Below are 21,498 nucleotides of genomic sequence, written 5' to 3'. Positions count from 1 at the left end.
CACCCATTCGCAGGATGGGTGGGGTTTCATAGGTAAGACCCCTCCCACACCCACCCCACCTCAAATCATAAAGTTATCCTCTTTCCTGTGGATAGGGAAAAACCTTAGATTTTGGCATAACCCCTTTAAAGGTGTTCATATCCTTTAAATATTTTAAATCATGATTATTTTCTACACCTTACTGAGATTTTTACTGTTCCAATTACAGTTCCTCTCTTACCTACAGCACAGTATGTGACTTCCCCTGCATAGTGGATAAGCTGGAAGTCCACCCAGTCTATTGACTTTCTGGCTCCAGGGCCCGCAAGTTTGCGGCTGTGAAGTATACATCAGAATAAAACTTATCAGCAATAAAAGTTATTTCTGTCTTCAACAAATGTGTCTGTCAATAAAAGAAACTACATTTGTACTGCGATAGATTGGACATGACACTTCACTATAACATACAGTAGACTCAAGCTATGTATCATGCCGTTTCTTGTCTATTGCAATGCCTATGTTTGCTACTTCTACTAATCCAGTTGTCCATGTACAAGTAAATGAGAAACAAAGCCTAGGTCAGAGCCAACTGTAAGTAACCAACAATTTGTATAACTGCACTGCAGTATCTGTCCTAGTTGTAATTCTCCTTCCCTCCCTGTCCATTTTGGTCTTATATGTTGCCACTCCTGGTTTATGTGCTTATACTATAGGTTCTTGCTACTTTATAAAGACTGCATAGAAATATAATTCTCTAGACTAAGGCTCTTGTGCTTACGTTAGGAAGTGAGGGTGATCTCCAACCTTTTCTTCCAGTTTTGCTAAAAAGCTGAGATCCGTGGCTTCTCCAGGACGCAAACATTCTTCATCCTACAACAGAAGGAGAAGCGGCATACTCAAAGATGATGGCTGCAAATATTGTATGTCTTTGATTCATAATCATAACACAAAGCGCATAAACTACGTATATAGTTTCTAGGGTCTAATATGTGATTGTTCTCAGCAAGAGAAACGACGTAATCTTGTAGATATGATACCTTTTAATGGCTAACAAAAATACATGATGTAATAATAGCGAGCTTCCGAACCAACGCAGGGTTCTTCTTCAGGCTTATGGATTGGATCTGAAGAGGCATGCATATTTATACACACTTATAACATACATACTTATGACAAGGCACAGATATGGATGTGATTGGTTCGCACTTAAAAGGAATTCTGCAACAGCAAACAAACTTTTTTTGTCTAGGCACTGATAGCGGAGTGAAAGTTTTATGGTCCCTAAATTACTGTTGGAGGGGGGAAAGTCAGCAGGCTTGAATTGCTACAAGATATACACAAACATTTTTAGCTAAACACTGATAAGGGAGTGAAAGTTTGTTTGCTGTTGCAGTGCGAACCAATCACATCCATATCTGTGCCTTGTCATAAGTATGTATGTTATAAGTGTGTAATACAACAAGAATAAGGTCTAATATGTGACATCTAAACAATTCTACTACAACTGATATACCATTGTCTTGTAAACCTTCCGATGATGATCTGACAGACCACAACTATGCAACGTACTGGTATCTACAGGACCATACTTGTTATAAGTAGTTATATAACCCCTACAGCAGCGGTACTCAATGTCTTTGCTATGAACATGTAACTCCCAACATCCGTCAACATCTTTTACAAGTTGGAGCTGTTGCAGACATATTGGCTAATATGGGAATACAGTTTTTTCCCCTTAAACATGATAAGATCATATGGAACAGTTTTGTGGCATGTGAGTTTAGATTACTTTTTGTCAACTTTATTTTTACATAGCTAATTGAACTAATGCAAGAAAACATATTTAAAGGAGATAGATACTGAATAGAGATGAGCGAGCATACTCGGTAAGGACAGATACTCATCCTTACCGAGTACCTGCCTGCTCGCCCGCAAAGATTCGGGTGCTGGCGAGGGTGAGCGCTGTGTTGTGGGAATGAGCAGGAGAGGGAGAGATCTTCCCCCCGTTCCTCCCCCCAGCTCTCCCCCGCAGCTCCCCGCCGGCACCCGAATCTTTGCAGGCAAGCAGGTACTCAGTAAGGACGATACTCGCTCGAGTATCTGTCCTTACCGAGTACACTCGCTCATCTCTAATACCGAATATACAAATATTATAACTAACAGTATTTTATAAAATATCAGCAAGCATCATTTTTATTCTAAAAGCTATAATTTTATGTTAAGTAGCCCCAAAGGACTTTTGAGGTAGTATATCATCAGCCATGATGCTTGGAAAGCATCTTCAAGCACATTTTGGCTGTTGTTTAGTAACAATGTGGATGACAATGTTGCTCTTTATTTCAATGAAGTCGTACAAGAACGTCTGATTCCAGTTTCAAGGCAATGGATCATAGTGACTGGGGCTGAAGAGCTTGATTACAAGACGATGCATTGTGGGAATGGCTGGAGGGTCAATAGGATTAGAGTACGAATGAAGAGATTACAATGTTCTATATATTACCATTATAGAGATGATTCCCTTGTGCTTCTCTTCAATTAAGTCACAAATAACTTTGTTGTCAAGATACTGGATAGGTTCCCACTGTTAGGAAGAAACACGTTAGCTTCTGTTCACATCAAATATCACTTAACTGGTTACCTTTCAGAGTCTCTTCTTATTTTGTTTTGCAATTTTTAATATAATTCTACATAATCTAATCAAAGGTCATCAAAGCAGAGGAAATACTGTAGCTCCAGGTAGGGTCTGACCTTTTCTCCCCCTCTCCAGCCTAGCTGTTACTCACTGAGTCTGATCAATTAACCCCTTAAGGACCAGGGTGTTTTGGTAGTTAAGTTCCAGACATCTTTTAGGGATTTTACCCATGTGGCAGTGATGGTTATTTATTTTATTGGGGGTAAAAAAACTAAAAAAAAGAAAAAGATTTTTTAAAATTTCTAGTTGTTTATTTTACGCAAAAAAGGACAGGAATGGGTTCTACATTTTGTTTCAGACGTTTTTATATATAATTTGTATAGTCTTGCATTGAAGTGCGCATATGGTGACAGTTTAGGTTTGTGTTGGTGATGGGTCGTTTGTGTTTATATATATATATATATAATTTTTTTTTTACATTTTATTCTGTAATTTTTTTTAACTTATTTTTGTAATTATTTTTTTTTAACATCTATGTTCTCCATGATGTCATATGAGACCTCTTGGTCACATTATCTTTTTATTTTACACTTTTCCACTGTAGCTGAGGTATCCATAGGAGTTACAGTTACAGGGGAAAACATCCCCTTGTAGCATCAATAGTCACTAATATAGCTGATCTGGGTCTGCTAGGACCCTGCAGCTCTGATGTGGCAGGGAGCACCCGGTGGTCACATGATCACTGGGTCAAATAGCAGAAGTGACATTTCCGCTATCTCTATTCACTGCATAGTGCTCATTGAGTGCTTTGTAGCCTGCAAGAGAGAAGGCAGAAGCGGTAAAAACTGCTTTGGCCTTCTCCTCCAGGTCCTACACTGTGACTAACAGCCAAGGACCCGGCCTGCTCCTGTTAGATTTCAGAAACAGGAGCTTTAATCCTACGCCGTATTTTTACCATTGGCTGGGATTAAAGCCCAGAACCAAGAGCTGTAAATTTACGGTGCTTGGTCCTTAAGGGGCTAAAGGAATACTAAATATAGAAAGTACACATGAAATGAAAACAAACAATCCCAGTAATTCTTCACACATAAAGTTCCTTTCCTTTTATTCTACTTTGTCCGATATTACTATTAACCCCTTGAGTGGCACACCCGGAAATTTTCCGGGACGAGCTCCACTGCCCATAGCGATATAGCCCGGAAGATTTCTGGGCTATGTATCACTATGGGAGCTACAGAGCACAATGCCACAAGCTGTGGCATTGTGCTCTGCCTGCACAGTCCCACAGAGAACAAAGCAAGGGCTTTGAAAAACCAGCAGAAGATATTGCCAATATGCCGGCAATCTCCTGCTTCTAAGTCTCCTGCTTTGTTTATAGGTTGCCATAGAGACCATCGGCTTGTCAGAAGCAAGCCGATGGTCTCTGTGGCAGGGAGAGCTAGTGCTTGGCTGTCAGAGGACAGCTAGGTACCAGCTCTTACAGCAGAGATGAGAGAAAACCTCCGATCTCTGCTGTGTTAACCCTTCACATGCTGCAGTCTATGTGACTGCAGCATGTAAAGGGCTGTCACTGCAGCATGTAAAGGGCTGTCACCATCGGACCCCTGGAATGTGACCAGGGGGTCCTAATGGGTCCCCGTGGAAGTCCCCTAAAGGGACAAAAAAAAAAAGTTTAAAAAAAACAAAAGTAAAAAAATAATAAAAAAAAAATAATAAAAACACTTGTCTCCCTTTACTTGGTAAAAAATCAAAAATAAAATCACACATGTGGTATCTGTGTGCGTCGTAATAACCCAGAGAAGGAAGTTAATGCATTATTTAACCCCTTAATGACATGGCCCCTTTTTTTCTTTTTTCCCCCATTTTTTTTTCCCCTCCCACCTGTTTAAAAAATCACAACTTGTCCCGCAAAAAACAAGCCCTTATATGGCCATGTCAATGGAAAAATGAAAAAGTTATGGCTCTTGAGATGCAACTGCAAAATTAGTTGAAATTCAATGATTAGACCATTTTAAAAAACCTGCCCTGGTGGGTCTGACAGGGTGGTAGGAAACCCGCCACTCAAGGGGTTAAACAAAGAAATATATACCACAAAAATTTCTATGCTGGTCTTTAAAGGATTCTGTCCTCAGCATTATGAGTTTTAAACTGGCCCATAGCGCTCATTGGCAAAATACATATAAACTGCACATACACTACCGTTCAAAAGTTTGGGGTCACATTGAAATGTCCTTATTTTTGAAGGAAAAGCACTGTACTTTTCAATGAAGATAACTTTAAACTAGTCCTAACTTTAAACAAATGCACTCTATACATTGCTAATGTGGTAAATGACTATTCTAGCTGCAAATGCCTGGTTTTTTGTGCAAAATCTACAAAGGTGAATAGAGGCCCATTTCCAGCAACTATCACTCCAGTGTTCTAATGGTACAATGTGTTTGCTCATTGGCTCAGAAGGCTAATTGATGATTAGAAAACCCTTGTGCAATCATGTTCACACATCTGAAAACAGTCTAGCTCGTTACAGAAGCTACAAAACTGACCTTCCTGTGAGCAGATGGAGTTTCTGGAGCATCACATTTGTGGGGTCAATTAAACGCTCAAAATGGCCAGAAAAAGAGAACTTTCATCTGAAACTCGACAGTCTATTCTTGTTCTTAGAAATGAAGGCTATTCCATGCGAGAAATTGCTAAGAAATTGAAGATTTCCTACAACGGTGTGTACTACTCCCTTCAGAGGACAGCACAAACAGGCTCTAACCAGAGTAGAAAAAGAAGTGGGAGGCCGCGTTGCACAACTAAGCAAGAAGATAAGCACATTAGAGTCTCTAGTTTGAGAAACAGACGCCTCACAGGTACCCAACTGGCATCTTCATTAAATAGTACCCGCAAAACACCAGTGTCAACATCTACAGTGAAGAGGCGGCTGCGGGATTTTGGGCTTCAGGGCAGAGTGGCAAAGAAAAAGCCATATCTGAGACTGGCCAATAAAAGAAAAAGATTAAGATGGGCAAAAGAACACAGACATTGGACAGAGGAAGACTGGAAAAAAGTGTTGTGGATGGATGAATCCAAGTTTGAGGTGTTTGGATCACAAAGAAGAACGTTTGTGAGACGCAGAACAAATGAAAAGATGCTGGAAGAATGCCTGACGCCATCTGTTAAGCATGGTGGAGGTAATGTGATGGTCTGGGGTTGCTTTGGTGCTGGTAAGGTGGGAGATTTGTACAGGGTAAAAGGGATTCTGAATAAGGAAGGCTATCACTCCATTTTGCAACGCCATGCCATACCCAGTGGACAGCGCTTGATTGGAACCAATTTCATCCTACAACAGGACAATGACCCTAAACACACCTCCAAATTGTGCAAGAACTATTTACAGCAGAAGCAGGCAGCTGGTATTCTATCGGTAATGGAGTGGCCAGCGCAGTCACCAGATCTGAACCCCATTGAGCTGTTGTGGGAGCACCTTGACCGTATGGTACGCCAGAAGTGCCCATCCAACCAATCCAACTTATGGGAGATGCTTCTAGAAGCGTGGGGTGCAATTTCACAAGCTTACCTCAACAAATTAACAGCTAGAATGTCAAAGGTGTGCAATGCTGTAATTGCTGCAAAAGGAGGATTCTTTGATGAAAGCAAAGTTTGATGTAAAAACAATGTTATTTCAAATACAAATCATTATTTCTAACCTTGTCAATGTCTTGACTCTATTTTCTATTCATTTCACAATGCATGGTGGTGAATAAGTGTGACTTTTCATGGAAAACACAAAATTGTTTGGGTGACCCCAAACTTTTGAACGGTAGTGTATGTTTGTTAGAGCAAGCATCCATGTTACTTTTGTAAAAACTCACTTTTAATATCTCCCACGACATATGCAACTTGACCCGGCTTGAGCCACGGAGGTGTGCTGCCCAAGTTTTGAGTCATGCTTTGTTCCAGCTTTCAGCACGCCCCTCCGGTGTTTCGGCGCTGCCCCTTAGTGCGGACATCAGCGCAAGCAGCAGTAAAATCCGGCACTTGGGCTGTGTGGCTCTTTAGCAGCCGTCTGTACTAAAGTCTAGCTGCAGAAAAAAATATCATGCATGCTTGCACTAACAAACATATTTGCAGTTTATATGTAATATGCCAATGAGCACTATGGGGTCAGTTTGAAAACGCATAACACTGGCAACAAAATCCCTTTAGGCCTCCTTCACACGAGTGACAAAGTTGCTACAATGCTACAAATCGCATGTATGTGAAGCCCATGCTTTCCTATGGGTTACTTCACACATGCAATGTTTTGTAGCATGCAACAACCCGACACAAAGACCTTGTGGGTCCTGCGATATGTCCGCCACACGCAAGCTTGTGTAGCCCATGTTTTCCTATAGAGCCTTCCTCTCTGTTGCATCGCACGAAAACGCGATTTTTGTGCGATGTGATGCAACTTTGACAGTAGGAAATCCTACTCTCAAAGACCTAATCTGAGCCCTGGTTGCAAGAAAAAACACATACATCACCTCTCCGGCACTGTCAGCCAGGCTGCATCTTGTTCCCGGCACTATTCTTCTTCATCATCTTCTGGCCGGGAAATGAAAATCCCCACCTCCTGGAAGTGCTGGCTGTGATTGGCTGATGCTTAGCCAATCACAGCCAGTGCTCGATGAACCAATCACAGCCATTCATCAAGTGCTGGCTGTGATTGGCTAAGCATCAGCCAATCACAGCTAGCACTTCCAGGCGGTGGGGATTTTCAATCCCCGGCCAGAAGAGATAAAGAAGACCAGTGTTGCAGACTGGGGAGAAGCTGCAGCAGAGCCACGGACAGCGCGTCTAGGTGATGTATGCTTTTTTTCAAATTCTTTACTGCAGTTAGGGTATATTTTGAGGTAGGGCTTATATTTCAAGCTGCCCACCCCCGAAAATCCTTGCATGTGGTGCTATAAAGTCGTGCGATTTTGTAGCGCTACAAAATCACGGTATTGCCGCGAAAGGACACAGTGATATCGCACGGTGCAGCGATGCGATATCGCTGTGATCTTCTCGCAGCAATGCTGTGTCGCCCATGTGAAGGAGGCCTATTTTTTTCTCAGATCCCTCAATCTAGAAGAGGAGCATAAGCAGACCAAAAATGATGTATTTATGTGATCAAGGCCTCCTTCACATGGGCGACAAAGTCACGTTGCTACAATGCTACAAATTGCATGTATGTGAAACACATACTTTCCTATGGGTTCCTTCACACATGCGATGTGTTGTAGCATGCAACAACCCGACACAAAAAGCCTGCGGATCCGGTGCTATGCCCGCGACTCATGAGGTCTTGTAGCCCATGTTTCTCTATGCAACCTTTCTCTCTGTTGCATTGCATGAAAAAAACGATTTTCGTGTGGTGCAATGCAACTTTGACAGTAGGAAATCCTACTGTCAAATCCAAATCTAAGCCCAAGCTGCAGTAAAAAAAAAAACAAAAAAACACATACATCACCTTAGAAGTACTGTCCGACGCCAATCAGAGCCATTCATTAAAGGGGTTGTCCCGCGCCGAAACGGGTTTTTTTGTTTTTTCAACCCCCCCCCCCCCCCCCGTTCGGCGCGAGACAACCCTGATGCAGGGTATGAAAAAAAGAACAGCACAGCGCTTACCTGAATCCCCGCGCTCCGGTGACTTCTATACTTACCGGTGAAGATGGCCGCCGGGATCCTCTACCTCCGTGGACCGCAGCTCTTCTGTGCGGTCCATTGCTGATTCCAGCCTCCTGATTGGCTGGAATCGGCACGTGACGGGGCGGAGCTACACGGAGCCCCATAGAGAACAGGAGAAGACCTGGACTGCGCAAGCGCGTCTAATTTGGCCATTAGGCCATTTTAGACGGCGAAAATTAGACGGCAACCATGGAGACAAGGACGCCAGCAGCGGAGCAGGTAAGTGAAAAACTTTTTATAACTTCTGTATGGCTCATAATTAATGCACAATGTACATTACAAAGTGCATTATTATGGCCATACAGAAGTGTATAGACCCACTTGCTGCCGCGGGACAACCCCTTTAAGCACTGGCTGTGATTGGCTAAACGTCAGCCAATCACAACCAGCGCTTTCAGGAGGCGGGGATTTTTCAATCCTCGGCCAGAAGATGAAGAAGAGAAATAGTGCCAGGACCCGGGGAGAGGCTGCGGCGGTGCCCCCGAAAGCTCGGGAGAGGTGAAGTATACTTTTTTTTTTCGTTTTCTTCATCTACAGATTATTTTGGGGATTATCTTTCAAGCCCCCCCACCCCCCCAAGAAAACAATCTTTGGATGTGATGCTACAAAGTTGTGCGACTTTGCAGCCCTACAAAATCACAGTATTGCTGCGAGAAGACGCAGAGATATCGCACGAACCAACGATGCGATATTGCTGCGATTTTCTCGCGGCGATGCCGTGTCACCCGTGTGGCAGAGGCCTAAAATGCAACGAAGGCATCCAGATTGAAAATACACAAACAGGAAGTTATATACATTCCCAGAAGACTATTATGCAAATTTGGAAACCTAAATAAGCAAATATTGATTATTGCTAAAAGAAATATTCTAAAAAAATATCTAAATTTTGTACTTACCTCAATTCCTTCTGTTTCATATTCCTCTTGTTCTGCCTTTAGAGTTATAGCGATGAAGAGCTGCTGCAGTTTTTCATTACAGTAATTAATGCAGAACTGCTCAAAACTGGGGAAATTAAAAGTGTTACAAGGAAATGGACAAAGTTATACATATTTTGTGCATGTTTGTTTCAAACATTTGTACTTACCGTATATACTTGAGTATTACCTGACCCGAGTATAAGCCGAGTCAATAAGTTTTACCACAAAAAATTGGTAAAACTTATTGACTCGACTATAAGCCAAGCTATACTCGAGTAAATGCTGAGTAAAAAAAAAAGCAATACTCACCTCTCAGCTGGCATCTGTGTCCCCAGCAGTGCGGCAAGCTGCTTCAGTTTTCTCCCTGGCTTGGTTTTGAAATCCCCGCCGTCAGCTCTGTGTGAGGAAGTGCTGTGATTGGATCAAGCACCGGCCAATCACAGCCGGTGCTCAATAAACCAATCACAGCCATTCAGAATGACATCACTGAATGGCTGTGATTGGTTTATCGAGCACGGGCTGTGATTGGCTGGCGCTCGATCCAATCACAGCGCTTATTTACTCAGAGATGACAGTAGGGGAATTCGAAGCTGAGCAGAGAGATTACAGCGGGGAGAAGACTGAAGCAGCTTGCTGCACTGTCGGGAGAGCATTGCGCCGGGGACAGCATCGTGCCGGGGACACAGGCAGCGGCTGAGAGCTGAGTATTCAGGGTTTTTGTTTTTTTTACCTCACTCGAGTATAAGCCGAGGGGGGCTTTATCAGCACATTTTTTTGTGCTGAAAAACTCAGCTTATACTCGAGTATATACGGTAAGTAGAAAAGAATAGTTGTTTATTAATAGAAATAATCCTAAAATATTGTATGATACTATTATTAACAGTAGAAGTGTCCATACAAATTAGACTTTAGACCTGATTATCGGGCACAAACGTTTGAAGGGACAACGTTAGGGGCGTAGCTAAAGGCTTATGGGCCCGGGTGCAAAAGTTTATCATGGAGCTCCCCAACTTCTCTTAGCCCCTTACAACATTCAGCCGATGAACATGGGAGTGCTAGTTTTTCGGCTTATCACTGATTTCCATCAAGCATAAAAATGCTCCCGGGTCAGCTGTGAATGAGGAGACAGCTGGTCTATGGGAACAAGCGAATATACTAGCGATCATTCATCCCCATAGCAGAGATTAGAGATTAAACGTGAATGAGTGCTAAACTAATACATGTTTGTTGATTGGCACTTGTTACATTGGACCGAAAATGGTCCCTTTCTAAAAGGAGCCTGAAAGTGGACAATCTAGAACTCCACGGCCATTGCCTGTAAATCACAATGAAATTGTAGCAATATTGCAATTTCAGTGGTTCCCAATAGGAAAACGCCCATGTTGACCTTATAGGAGCTTTTGGGATTATTATGAGGTTGGCTATGACTTTTTCTCCCATACGAAGCAGTTAAAGATGCAGCAGAGTCATGCGTTTTCTGTGATTTATGGGTGCTATAAAGCTGCCATGGAAACCTAGTATAACATAACGCATCTAAAAATACAGACTCATTACTATACACTTTCCAGTATGATAAATAAGTTCACCTACCATTTATGTAATATTACAATCTGGAGCAATAATATTAAATTTCAAAAAATATATAATTTTAATCCCTTAGTGACCAAGCCTGCTTGTGCCTTACTGACCAAGCCAATTTTAGAGATCTGACATGTGTCACTTTAACATAGAATAACTCTGTTAAGGTTTTGCATAACCAAGTGATTCTGACATTGTTTTTCGCCACATATTGTACTTCATTTAGGTGGTAAAAATAGTCCAATAGAATGTGTATATTTATTAAAAGTGCCAGAATTGGGAAAATTAAAAAAAATTGTCATTTTGTTCAAATTTTTAATGGCAATATCTCAAATATGTGCAAACATATTGTGCAAATTTTTGCTAAGATATATATTACCATCTGTTTACTTCTGGAAGCACATTTCAAAAACTTTTTTTTAACCATTTAGGAGACGTACAAATTTAACATTAATTATTAACATTTTGGGGAACACTTTGTTTTCCTACACCAAGCCAAGATTGCAAAGGTTCATAGGTGTTAAAAAGATAGATACTCCCAAAAAATGACCCCATTTAAAAACTACGCCCCTTAATATATTCACTGAGGCTTGTCATGAGTATTTTTACACCACAGTTTTTTTCAGAAGTTAATGCAATTTAGAGGAGAAAAAAAATAAAATTTCATATTTTTGCAAATATGTCATTTTAAAGACAGGTTTTTTTTCTATAGTGCACATTAAAATGAGAATTTACACTTCAAAATGGATACACCTGTGTTGTCCTGTGTTCAGAAACATACCCATTGTGGCCCTAATCTTCTATCTGTATGCACAACGGGGCCCAAAATGAAAGGAGCAGCCGGTGGCTTTCAGAACAAAAATTTTGCTTGAAGGTTATTTAGGCCCTATTGCCCACTTGTAGAGCCCTTAAAGGGGTTGTCCCGCGGCAGCAAGTGGGTCTATACACTTCTGTATGGCCATATTAATGCACTTTGTAATGTACATTGTGCATTAATTATGAGCCATACAGAAGTTATAAAAAGTTTTATACTTACCTGCTCCGTTGCTAGCGTCCTCGTTCCCATGGAGCCGACTAATTTTCGCCCTCCGATGGCCAAATTAGCCGCGCTTGCGCAGTCCGGGTCTTCTGCAGTCTTCTATGGGGCCGCTCGTGTAGAATGCCGGCTCCGTGTAGCTCCGCCCCATCACGTGCCGATTCCAGCCAATCAGGAGGCTGGAATCGGCAATGGACCGCACAGAAGCCCTGCGGTCCACGGAGACAGAGGATCCCGGCGGCCATCTTCAGCAGGTAAGTATGAAGACGCCGGACCGCCGGGATTCAGGTAAGCGCTGTGCGGGTTGTTTTTTTAACCCCTGCATCGGGGTTGTCTCGCGCCGAACGGGGGGGGGGGGGGGTTTAAAAAAAAAACAAAAACGTTTCGGCGCGGGACAACCCCTTTAAGCGGCCAAAACAATGGAGAACCCCCACAAATGACCTGATTTTGAAAACTAGACCCCTTGACAAATTCATGTAGGGGTGTACTGCGTATATTTACCCCACAGTTTTTGAATGAATCTAAGCAAAGCAGAAGGAAATGATTACGATTTTCATTTTTTGGGCAATTGTGTCATTTTAAACACAGTTTTTTTGTACAGAAAACATAGGAATGAAGACATGCACCCCAAAATAGATAGCCCTGTTTGTTCCATGTTCTGAAACATACCCATTGTGACCCTAATCTATTTACAGGACACATGGCTAGGCCTATAATGGATGGAACACCTGTTGGATTTCAGGGCACAACCGAATACAATCCAGGCCCCCTTGCTCACTTGTGCAGAAAAAAAATTCACTCCCTAAAAATTATCCCCCCCCCACGCCCTTTTTAGCGTTCCCCAAATTTTAGATAAAAATAATAATGTAAACTGTGTAGTATGTCTGAAGACAGGGGTAATTACGGAGGCCGATGTGGCAGGTGCAGACTTCAGGGAGGACGCTGCGGGACATCACGGAGGACGAGGGTGAGTATTTTTAGCTGAAACTTTAACTGTTTTAAACGTTTTTTCCCTTTTCCATGATCACCGTTATCCATTGGATAGCGGTGATCATGTGTCTGAGGACCGGTCACCATGATCTTCGGTGACATCTCCAGCCTCTCGGCTACCTTCAGTCGCCGGGAGTCAGGAGATTTCAAATTTCCCAGGCCTTCTGTGCATGCAGCTGACGTAATGATGTCTGGCACGCATGCGCAGAAAACCGGCGTCAGGTCCTGGAGGACCAGATCGCTGCAGGACATCATGGAGGACAGGGGTGAGTACTCAGCTCCCCTCATAGATCCAATCCATGAGAGCAGCTGAATCTTTAACTTTTAAAAAAAAACCTTTTTTACACTTTAATTCGATCGTTGCTATCCATTGGATAGTGCTAATTGTGTGACCAGGGGGGTTTCCCGTGGCCCCCCATGACAGCTGCAGGTTGTCCACTACCTCTAGGGACTGACAGCATGGAGCTGTCATGTCCACAGCCCACTTGGCTTTAATCCCCAGAGGAAGCATGTTTTTATGTCCCTGGGGATTAAAGCCCAGCAAACCTGGACGTAAAAAGGCAATGGGGTGGTCACTAAGGGGTTAAGGATACCAACTAGTTCACCTCTACCTTACACTACCTACAGGTGGCACTAGAGAGGCAGTCTTCTTCCTACTGGAGGATGCATAGAAATGAGTGTCACAATATTTTTGAAGCGAGTTGAGCAATTTACCTGTTTGTTTCAAAGACTTCAAAGCCATAAATGTCCAAAAGTCCAATTACCGTCTTCTTTGGTGGCTCCTGTTAATTCCAATTCCATGGTAAAATTAATAATAATCAAGATAGAACATGTTCAACATAAGAGTTTGTGTTGTGTACATGCAATAAATACCACAAATCTATAAAATAAATATGCAACTAACTTGAAGGAAAAAGAAAAATCATCGCAATAGCTATCCTGGCCATGACTAATGAATTTGTATATTTCTTATGTCTCAGAATATGTGTCATCTATAGAGTAGAGTTCAGTGCGAATGGAAGCGATAATGATATGAATATTTTATTCCGTTTCATGGCTCCAGAAGGTCACACAAACATACTCAGTGTTTAGAAGCTGAATATTTTATGACAAAGGACGGAGCTGTTAATATGTACAAGAACATGACAGGATGTTTGGAAAGATCACTCATGTTACAGAAACTCTGTTCCTCCCTCTCCTGGACTACAGGCTGCAGAGGTCACTTAAAGAGCGGATGTTAAATATGATGACATTGTGATTGGTTAATTGTGGTTGTACTGTATATTTGGAGGAGGAAATACATAGGGATTAGAGATGAGTGACACCAAAATGCTCGGGTGCTCGTTACTTGAGCTGAGCTTTTCGTAATGCTCGAAAGCTCGTTTCGAGTAACGAACCCCATTGAGGTCAATGGGAGACTCGAGTATTTTTCAAGGTGACCCATGCTCTGCATAGGGAAGGGTGTGTGATTCACCTGAAAACATCAGAAAGTGATGGAAACACCACAGAAATGGATAGGGAACAGCAGGGGCAGCATGCATGGATACATCCGAGGCTCCCAGGTCGCATTATTAAGCCAAATTGTGGGTAAGAGCCTGATGGTCACCCCCCTAACAATTTAGTTGGGACAGACCATAATCAGCAAGGCACACGCGCTGGCACATCTTAGCTAAGCACCACACTAGGTGCAATGAAGGCCAATCACCACCTGCGGGTGACTGCCTCTTCTCCTGTGTTACATGCTGGCATTGCTGTCCAATCCCCCCCCCCCCCCCCAGGACGCAGGCACTAGCATACTGAAATTTTTCACAGCACAGCGTCCAGCTGTCCCCATCCTAGATGGGGTAAGGCGCACCCCTTTGCCTACTTCGCCGATGGGAGTTCAGCGACACCGTAGGCTGGTCCATCCGGCTCCTGACGTCCGACATACCTATGCGGAGCGGCACACAAAAGAGGAGCGTCCCTCTCCTCTCATCCCGGGGGTTCGGGTCAACCCGCCTTTGTCCGGGAGTACTGAGCGAGAGCTGGCGATCTTTGACTTATTTTCTCAAAGTGCTGAAAAGGAGTGGGAACAAGCACACTCAATTCAACGCACCGCAGCCGCCCCTCTACCGCCTCCCTTTGGGACAGAGTCCCCGAGTCCCCACTCTGCCTGTCCGGCTGCAGTAGCTGGTGGGCGGCTGTCCATCCTGGGCACCCCCTCCGAGCGGCTGGGCACACGACGCCTCTGCCGGTTGAGGAAGCATGCAAAGAGAAAAAAAAAATTTTAAAAATCACGAAGGGCTTGTTAACCAGTGTCCCAAGGAAAGACAGCATAAACTGTAAAGAAATTAGTGGCCAAAGATGGACACTGCGATGGGATACATTTGTGGACTCTGTGGGCGTATGAAGTTGGAACCAGCTCGTTTGCTGAATTCTAGTGGTGAACCTCTTCAAAATTGGGGGCGAGAACCTGGAGGTGGCCCTCATTAGAAATTGTTTTGACAGAGCCTGGAGGCAGCCCTCCGAAAAAAAAATTGTTTTTACAGAGCCTTTTGGCCCTCTGAAGAATTGGCTGTTCAGCATGCTAACATGCTGGTTTAGGAGGAGAAAGAGGAAGATCAGAGAAGGATAGACCAAGCTACTTCTACCCTTTTTTGGGGTGATAGAGGGTGCATGGTTCTCCAGTTTCAGCTTAAAGATACTTTATGTTAAGCTCCCTTCCACTGGTGGAGAAGAGAAGTCTGGGGAAATCCAGGCTTTGTTCATCTTAATAAGTGTAAGCCTGTCAGCGCTGTCAGTTGACAGGCGGGTACACTTATCTGTGATAATCCCCCAGCAGCACTAAACACCCTCTGATAAAACGCTAGCGGCAGGGCAGGCCAGCACCTTGTACAGCGCAAGTTCGTGCCACGTGTCCAGTTTTGACACCCAATAGTTGTATGGAGCAGAGGGATCACGGATGACACTGGTACGGTCGGCTATGTACTCCCTCACTATCTTTTTACACTGTTCCCTTCTACTCAGCCTAGTCTGGGGAGTGGTGACACAGTCTGGCTGGGGTGACATAAAACTGGCAAAGGCCTTGGAGAGTGTTCCCCTGCCTGTGCTGTACATGCTGCCTGTTCCCCTAGTCTCCCCTGCTAGTTGGCCCACTGAACTACATCCTGTACCACTAGCGTTGTCAGATGGGAAGTTTAGTATCAGCTTTTCCACCAGGGCCTTGTGGTATTGCATCACTCTCGTACTCCTTTCCTCTTCAGGAATGAGAGTGGAAAGATTCTCCCTATACCGTGGGTCGAGAAGGGTGAACACCCAGTAATCCATGTTGGCCAGAATGCATCTAACGCAAGGGTCATGGGAAAGGCAGCCTAATATGAAGTCAGCCAGGTGTGCCAGAGTCCCAGTACGAAACACATCGCTGTCCTCACTAGGAGGATGACTCTCAGTCTCCTCCTTCTCCTCCTCTTGAGTCCATACATGCTGAACAGATGTGAAGGAAGTAGCCTGCGTACCCTCTGCAGTGTGGGCAGCAGTCTATTTCCCCTCCTCCTCCTCCAATACGCGCTGAGAAACAGACGTGAGGGTGGTCTGGCTAACAAGTGATGTATTGTCATCCCCCATTTCCTGTTCTATCCACAAAGCATCGGCCTTAATGCTTAGCAGCGACCTTCTCAGCATGCAAAGCAGTGGGATGGTTATGCTGATAATGGCCGCATCGCTGCTCACCATTTGTGTTGACTCCTCAAAGTTTCTTAACAAAACAAACAAACACTACTCGCCTCTTCATTCCTCTGCTGATCCAGAGCAGATGCTCCAGTGGCCCCTAACGGTCTTCTTTACAAGCTGCCTGCTAGTGACCATTGCAGCCAAGCAGTGGCCACAGCGGGCACATGCTGTACTACTGGGCCATGATGCCAGTAAGTATAAGACATGACCACTGACCACCAATTGGCTATAGCCATCAGTTGCCAATATAGCATGTCACTGCTAAGACATTGTAAACAAAGACCTGAAAAGATGTGTAAAGTTTTCTTCTATTTTGTAACATTTGCTGCATCTTTTTTTCAGAAACAGGATAACTAATGGAACTGATTACACTGGCGTAACTATAGGGGGTGCAGAGGATGCGATTGCACCTGGGCCCAGGGGCCCTAGAGGGCCCATAAAGTCTCTCTTCCCCATATTGCTAACCAATACTATCAATGAAGCTTTATAGTTGGGGGACAAGTTCCAGACTTTGCACTGGGGCCCAGCAGCTTCAAGTAATGCCTTTGGGACTGAACATTCTGTATGCACCATTGTGTCCCAAGGTAATAAATACTTCACCACTCAGGACCTGAGTGTTTTACCATTCTCAATGGCTGAAACTATACCCCTATATCACTAGATACTTTATACACTGACATGCTCCAGACAGTAGACCAACTATACATCCTAACATTCACTGTCTCATAAGTTCGCTCTTTATTTTACCCCCTACAAGTAAATTATTGCATCACCCTAGAGTATAGCAAAGTAACAAAGACCATTCATGGAATATGAAATGGAAAGTATAAACAAAACTATTCATGCTAAATGTTTACCTTATTAGATAGAGATTCATTTATTTTGTTAACAAGCCAGCTGAAGGATCTCCCGTACATTGCTTTGGCAAGGGCATCACGAGCATAGTAGGCCAACTCTATATTCAATGGGCTGAGTACCTGCAAGTAACAATAAATAGCTGAGATAATTACTAGAGATGAGCGAACGTACTCGTTTCGAGTAATTACTCGATCGAGCACCGCGATTTTTGAGTACTTCCGTACTCGGGTGAAAAGATTCGGGGGGCACCAGGGGGCGGGGGGAGGCGTGGCGGAGCAGGGAGTAGCAGCGGGGAACAGGGGGGAGCCCTCTCTCTCTCCCTCTCCCCCCACTCCCCGCTGCAACCCCCCACTCACCCACGGCGCCCCCCGAATCTTCTCACCCGAGTACGGAAGTACTCGAAAATCGCGGCGCTCGGGCGAAAAAGGGGCGTGGCCGAGTAGGTTCGCTCATCTCTAATAATTACTGTTAACCCATTCCAATCCAATTTGTATCCTCGTTTTCCTAGGGGGCTTACTCTTTTTCTGCTGTTATACAACAGCGCTATCTGCTGGCTAAAGCCAGTACTGCATGAGGTGACACCTTGGATAGGCTCCGACAGCAGAGAGGCTGGCAATTTACAGTAAGAGAACCCCGACGGACGCCTTCCAACATCGGAGCTGTACAGCCATAAATCATAATGTCTTCAGACGTCAGACAGTGGATTGGAAAGGGTTAATTGTACCATAGTGTAAAAACGCTGGCTGGCCACTGAATGGCAGAACTCGGCTTCACCTTTAACAGTTACCTTTTTTGGGTACAGAGTCAGACAGTGTCACCCATTATTCAGATAGTGAGGCAAGAAATATGCATCTTAAAAATGAACTATAAAAGAATCATCAAACCTGTAAGTTTTTTTTAAACATACCTGCTCAGATCTAGCTTCAATCTTCTTGTGTGTTAAAGCTTCTTGCAAAATGCACACAGGAACGCCAAGCAGCTGCAATAAAAAAAAAAGCAGACCTGTATTCCCGGTCACATTTTTTGTACTAAAGCCAATAGTTTACAAATATTATTATTTTTTATTTTTGTTTTTTTATTGTTTTAACAATAGTTTAGTACAAAAAAAACGAATAAAAATTTCGAAGTATGCATACGAGAAAATAACATTTCAATTTGCATTATTTAAATTGGAACAATTTCAAAACAGTTGAAATGTGAAGGTAAATAAAATGTATCTTAACTTGAACTGGTCAGATTGTGATTACAAATGATAATTATGTAATGATCTCAATAGGTCAAGGGTGGGTGGACTCATTGCTATTAGAGTATCTACAATTAGATCTAACATAGTATGTTAGGCTGAAAAAAAAGACACGTGTCCATCTAATTCAGCCTATTAACCTCCCCCACCCTCCAAAATAAAAAAGCTGATTTGGAGGAAGTCAGTAAAACAGAAGCCAATTTCCTCATTTAAGCGAAAAAAATTCCTTCCCAACTCCAAGACACACCCTGCTGAGTAGGGTAATATTAAAGCGATCCTCCAGTCCCAGACAAACCAAGATGGCAGCAGACAAGCGGTGTGGCCATCTTTGTTTGTCTGGGACCAGAGGGTAACTTATAATATTTAGTGGTCGGTTTCATACATTTCTAGGAGGAATAACAAGGGACCCTTCAGACAGGTGGAATTTTGCTGCAACACACAGAAGATTTTGCACTAAAGTCTGCATGCATCCATGTGGATTTTGATAAAAATTGCTTAATTCTGCCAACAATTTATTATCAAAATTTGCATTTAGACATGCGGTTTTTGGTGTGAAGTGGAAGATCCAGCTGTGTATTGTGACCAAATTCTGGCCCCTGTTATTTTAAGCCACACTCTTTGTGTCTCCTCTCAGTAATAGTGCCAGTCAGTGATCTCTTTAAAGTAAGACAACTAATATAGGCTTAGTATACATCTAAATTATGTGATCACCATATAATACCAGTTCTACACGGTGATAGTGATCGCAGTGCAGTTACCTCCAATGATCACATGTGACTTTTCCTCTAATTTGTGACATTGATTTTCATCTTTCTTCATTGTCTGGGCCTAGACCACCATGATGACTTCTTCCAGCCCCGACTCATCTGTGCACATTCTTCCCATCCCGCCTCAATGAGTCTCTCAGTAGACCCCATAGTAATAGTCCTGTGTGGCACCACAAAGTAATAATGTGCTCTCTGTGGCTCCATGAAATAATAATGCCCCTTCTATGGCTTCACTTACTAATAGTGCCCCATCTGTGGTCCTACTTAATTATAATGTCCCCACTTAGTTATACTGTCCCCAATTAATAGTGCCCCCTTTGTGTAACCCCACTTAATAGTGTCCCACTGCTAGCTCCCCACAACTTAACTTCATACAGGTGCAGCAGGGAAATCTTCCTCCCTCACACACTAGAGCCAGACAGTGCGGCTCTATACGCAGCATAACCTGAGTCATCTTCTCAGATCTCCTGCTCTGAGTATAGTGTGCGCCAGAGAGCAAAAAGCAGGGACAGGTTATAGTGCACGTAGAGCTGTGTTATCTGGGTCTAGTGTGTGAGGGAAGAAAATTTCACTGATGAACCTGTACAGAGTTACATTACTTGGGCCCAGCGGTGGGAGGTGGATGGGGTCATGGACATGTGGCAAACCTCTAGGGATGACAGGACAGGCCCAAATACCTGTGACTGTCCCTACCAAATCAGGGATGGTTGGGAGAGTCCTGCTTGTGCAACAGTGCAGAAGACAAAGGGCAGGACTCCTCACAGGCGCATCAGCGCTGCTCTGAAGGCTTCGAAATGCCTCATTAAAAATTGTCCAGAAATCATGTAAAAATACATATATAAGGTGGCCAATCCCCTTAAAAGGAAAAATGGCTCACCACAAAGATTATTGTAGTGAACATACCTTTGATACTCGCTGGATTTGTGTGCCATCACTAATTATGGCATGGCCATGGCTGTCTTCCTCATACTTTATGTTCCCCAAGTGCAAGACACTGGCTATTAATCCAAAAAGATTCTGAATAATTGAACAAGAAATTGAATGAGAGTTAAATATACAAATTTTCATTACATTGTGTTAGTGTTGTGAATGTCATAAAGTTCACAACCTAAAGACCTAATAGTCATCATGCTTGTATACACTACTCTTGGATGCTGCTATGCATGCCGCTATTGATTTAGAGCTAATTGCCAAGCAGTATCTGCAAGTTTACCATATATATTAATTGAAACTATATGGTAACAGACATAATTTTACATATTTCTTACCTCAATGTCCGTTTCAGTGAACTCAATTATAGTAAAAGCCCTACGCACAAGCTTCCAGTTGGACTTGTCGCAGATGGTACTTACTTTGGCACATTCACCCTTATGAAAAATACAACAGTCATATCTTGTTCATGTTTATCCTAAAACATCCAAAAAAAAGTCTACAGATTGTGTTTTTACCTGCATGAGGTAACTATAAAGCTCAGGTTTACGCTCTAAGCCCAACCAACGTATCAAATAATCTTCTCCGCCCTCCAATAATTGATAGAATATATGGAAGTTCCTCTCCCCGGGATTCTGATGCACCACCCGTGACTTCTCTATTAAATAGCTAAGGATATGTCCTCCGGCCGGGGCACCCTGCAGAACCACAAACAGAAGTGAAAGGGACAAATGATATATGTGAAGATGCCCCAAACAGGCCTTAAAGGGGTTGGACCAAAATTGCATGTTATCCCCTATCCACACAATAAGGGATAATTTGCTGATCACCGCTGAGACCCCCACCAATCTTAAGAGCGGGAGTTCCATGTCCCCCATCCTCCTCCCTGTGAGGTTACTGCACCACCCACAGTGAGGAGGAGACTGAATGGAGCGCTGGTGGCACAAGCACACTGGTCCTCCATTCACTGTCAATGGGACTGCCGAGATACCCGTTCGAGTATTTCTGTCAGCCCCATTGAAATGAATGGAGAGCTGACTGCACATGCTCAGACAGCGTTCCTTTCACAGTGATGTCACTACTGGGGAAGAAGTGACCTACACCGTTACAGTCACATTGAGAGTCCCATTCTGGAGATCCATGGAGGTCTCAGTGGTGAGATCCCC

At 43.4% G+C, this 21,498-nt stretch overlaps 1 protein-coding gene across 1 annotated transcript in view; it reads right to left on the bottom strand.

The window, feature by feature from the left end:
- Positions 1 to 21,498, bottom strand: part of MYO1H (myosin IH) — a 57,276-nt gene that overhangs the window by 28,869 nt on the left and 6,909 nt on the right. The window contains exons 5-14 of the mRNA XM_066601968.1: positions 20,851 to 21,030; positions 20,671 to 20,769; positions 20,306 to 20,419; positions 18,300 to 18,371; positions 17,392 to 17,511; positions 13,541 to 13,608; positions 9,202 to 9,307; positions 2,480 to 2,560; positions 758 to 849; positions 221 to 315 (exon numbers count right to left, since the gene is read on the bottom strand). Of these exons, the coding sequence (XP_066458065.1) occupies positions 221 to 315; positions 758 to 849; positions 2,480 to 2,560; positions 9,202 to 9,307; positions 13,541 to 13,608; positions 17,392 to 17,511; positions 18,300 to 18,371; positions 20,306 to 20,419; positions 20,671 to 20,769; positions 20,851 to 21,030 (1,027 nt within the window). The remainder of the gene's footprint in view (positions 1 to 220; positions 316 to 757; positions 850 to 2,479; positions 2,561 to 9,201; positions 9,308 to 13,540; positions 13,609 to 17,391; positions 17,512 to 18,299; positions 18,372 to 20,305; positions 20,420 to 20,670; positions 20,770 to 20,850; positions 21,031 to 21,498) is intronic.

The sequence above is a fragment of the Eleutherodactylus coqui genome, chromosome 5 (assembly GCF_035609145.1).
Source record: "Eleutherodactylus coqui strain aEleCoq1 chromosome 5, aEleCoq1.hap1, whole genome shotgun sequence".
Taxonomy (NCBI): Eukaryota; Metazoa; Chordata; class Amphibia; order Anura; family Eleutherodactylidae; genus Eleutherodactylus; species Eleutherodactylus coqui.
The sequence above is the reverse complement of the archived record's forward strand: the minus strand, read 5'-3'. Positions and strand labels throughout refer to the sequence as shown.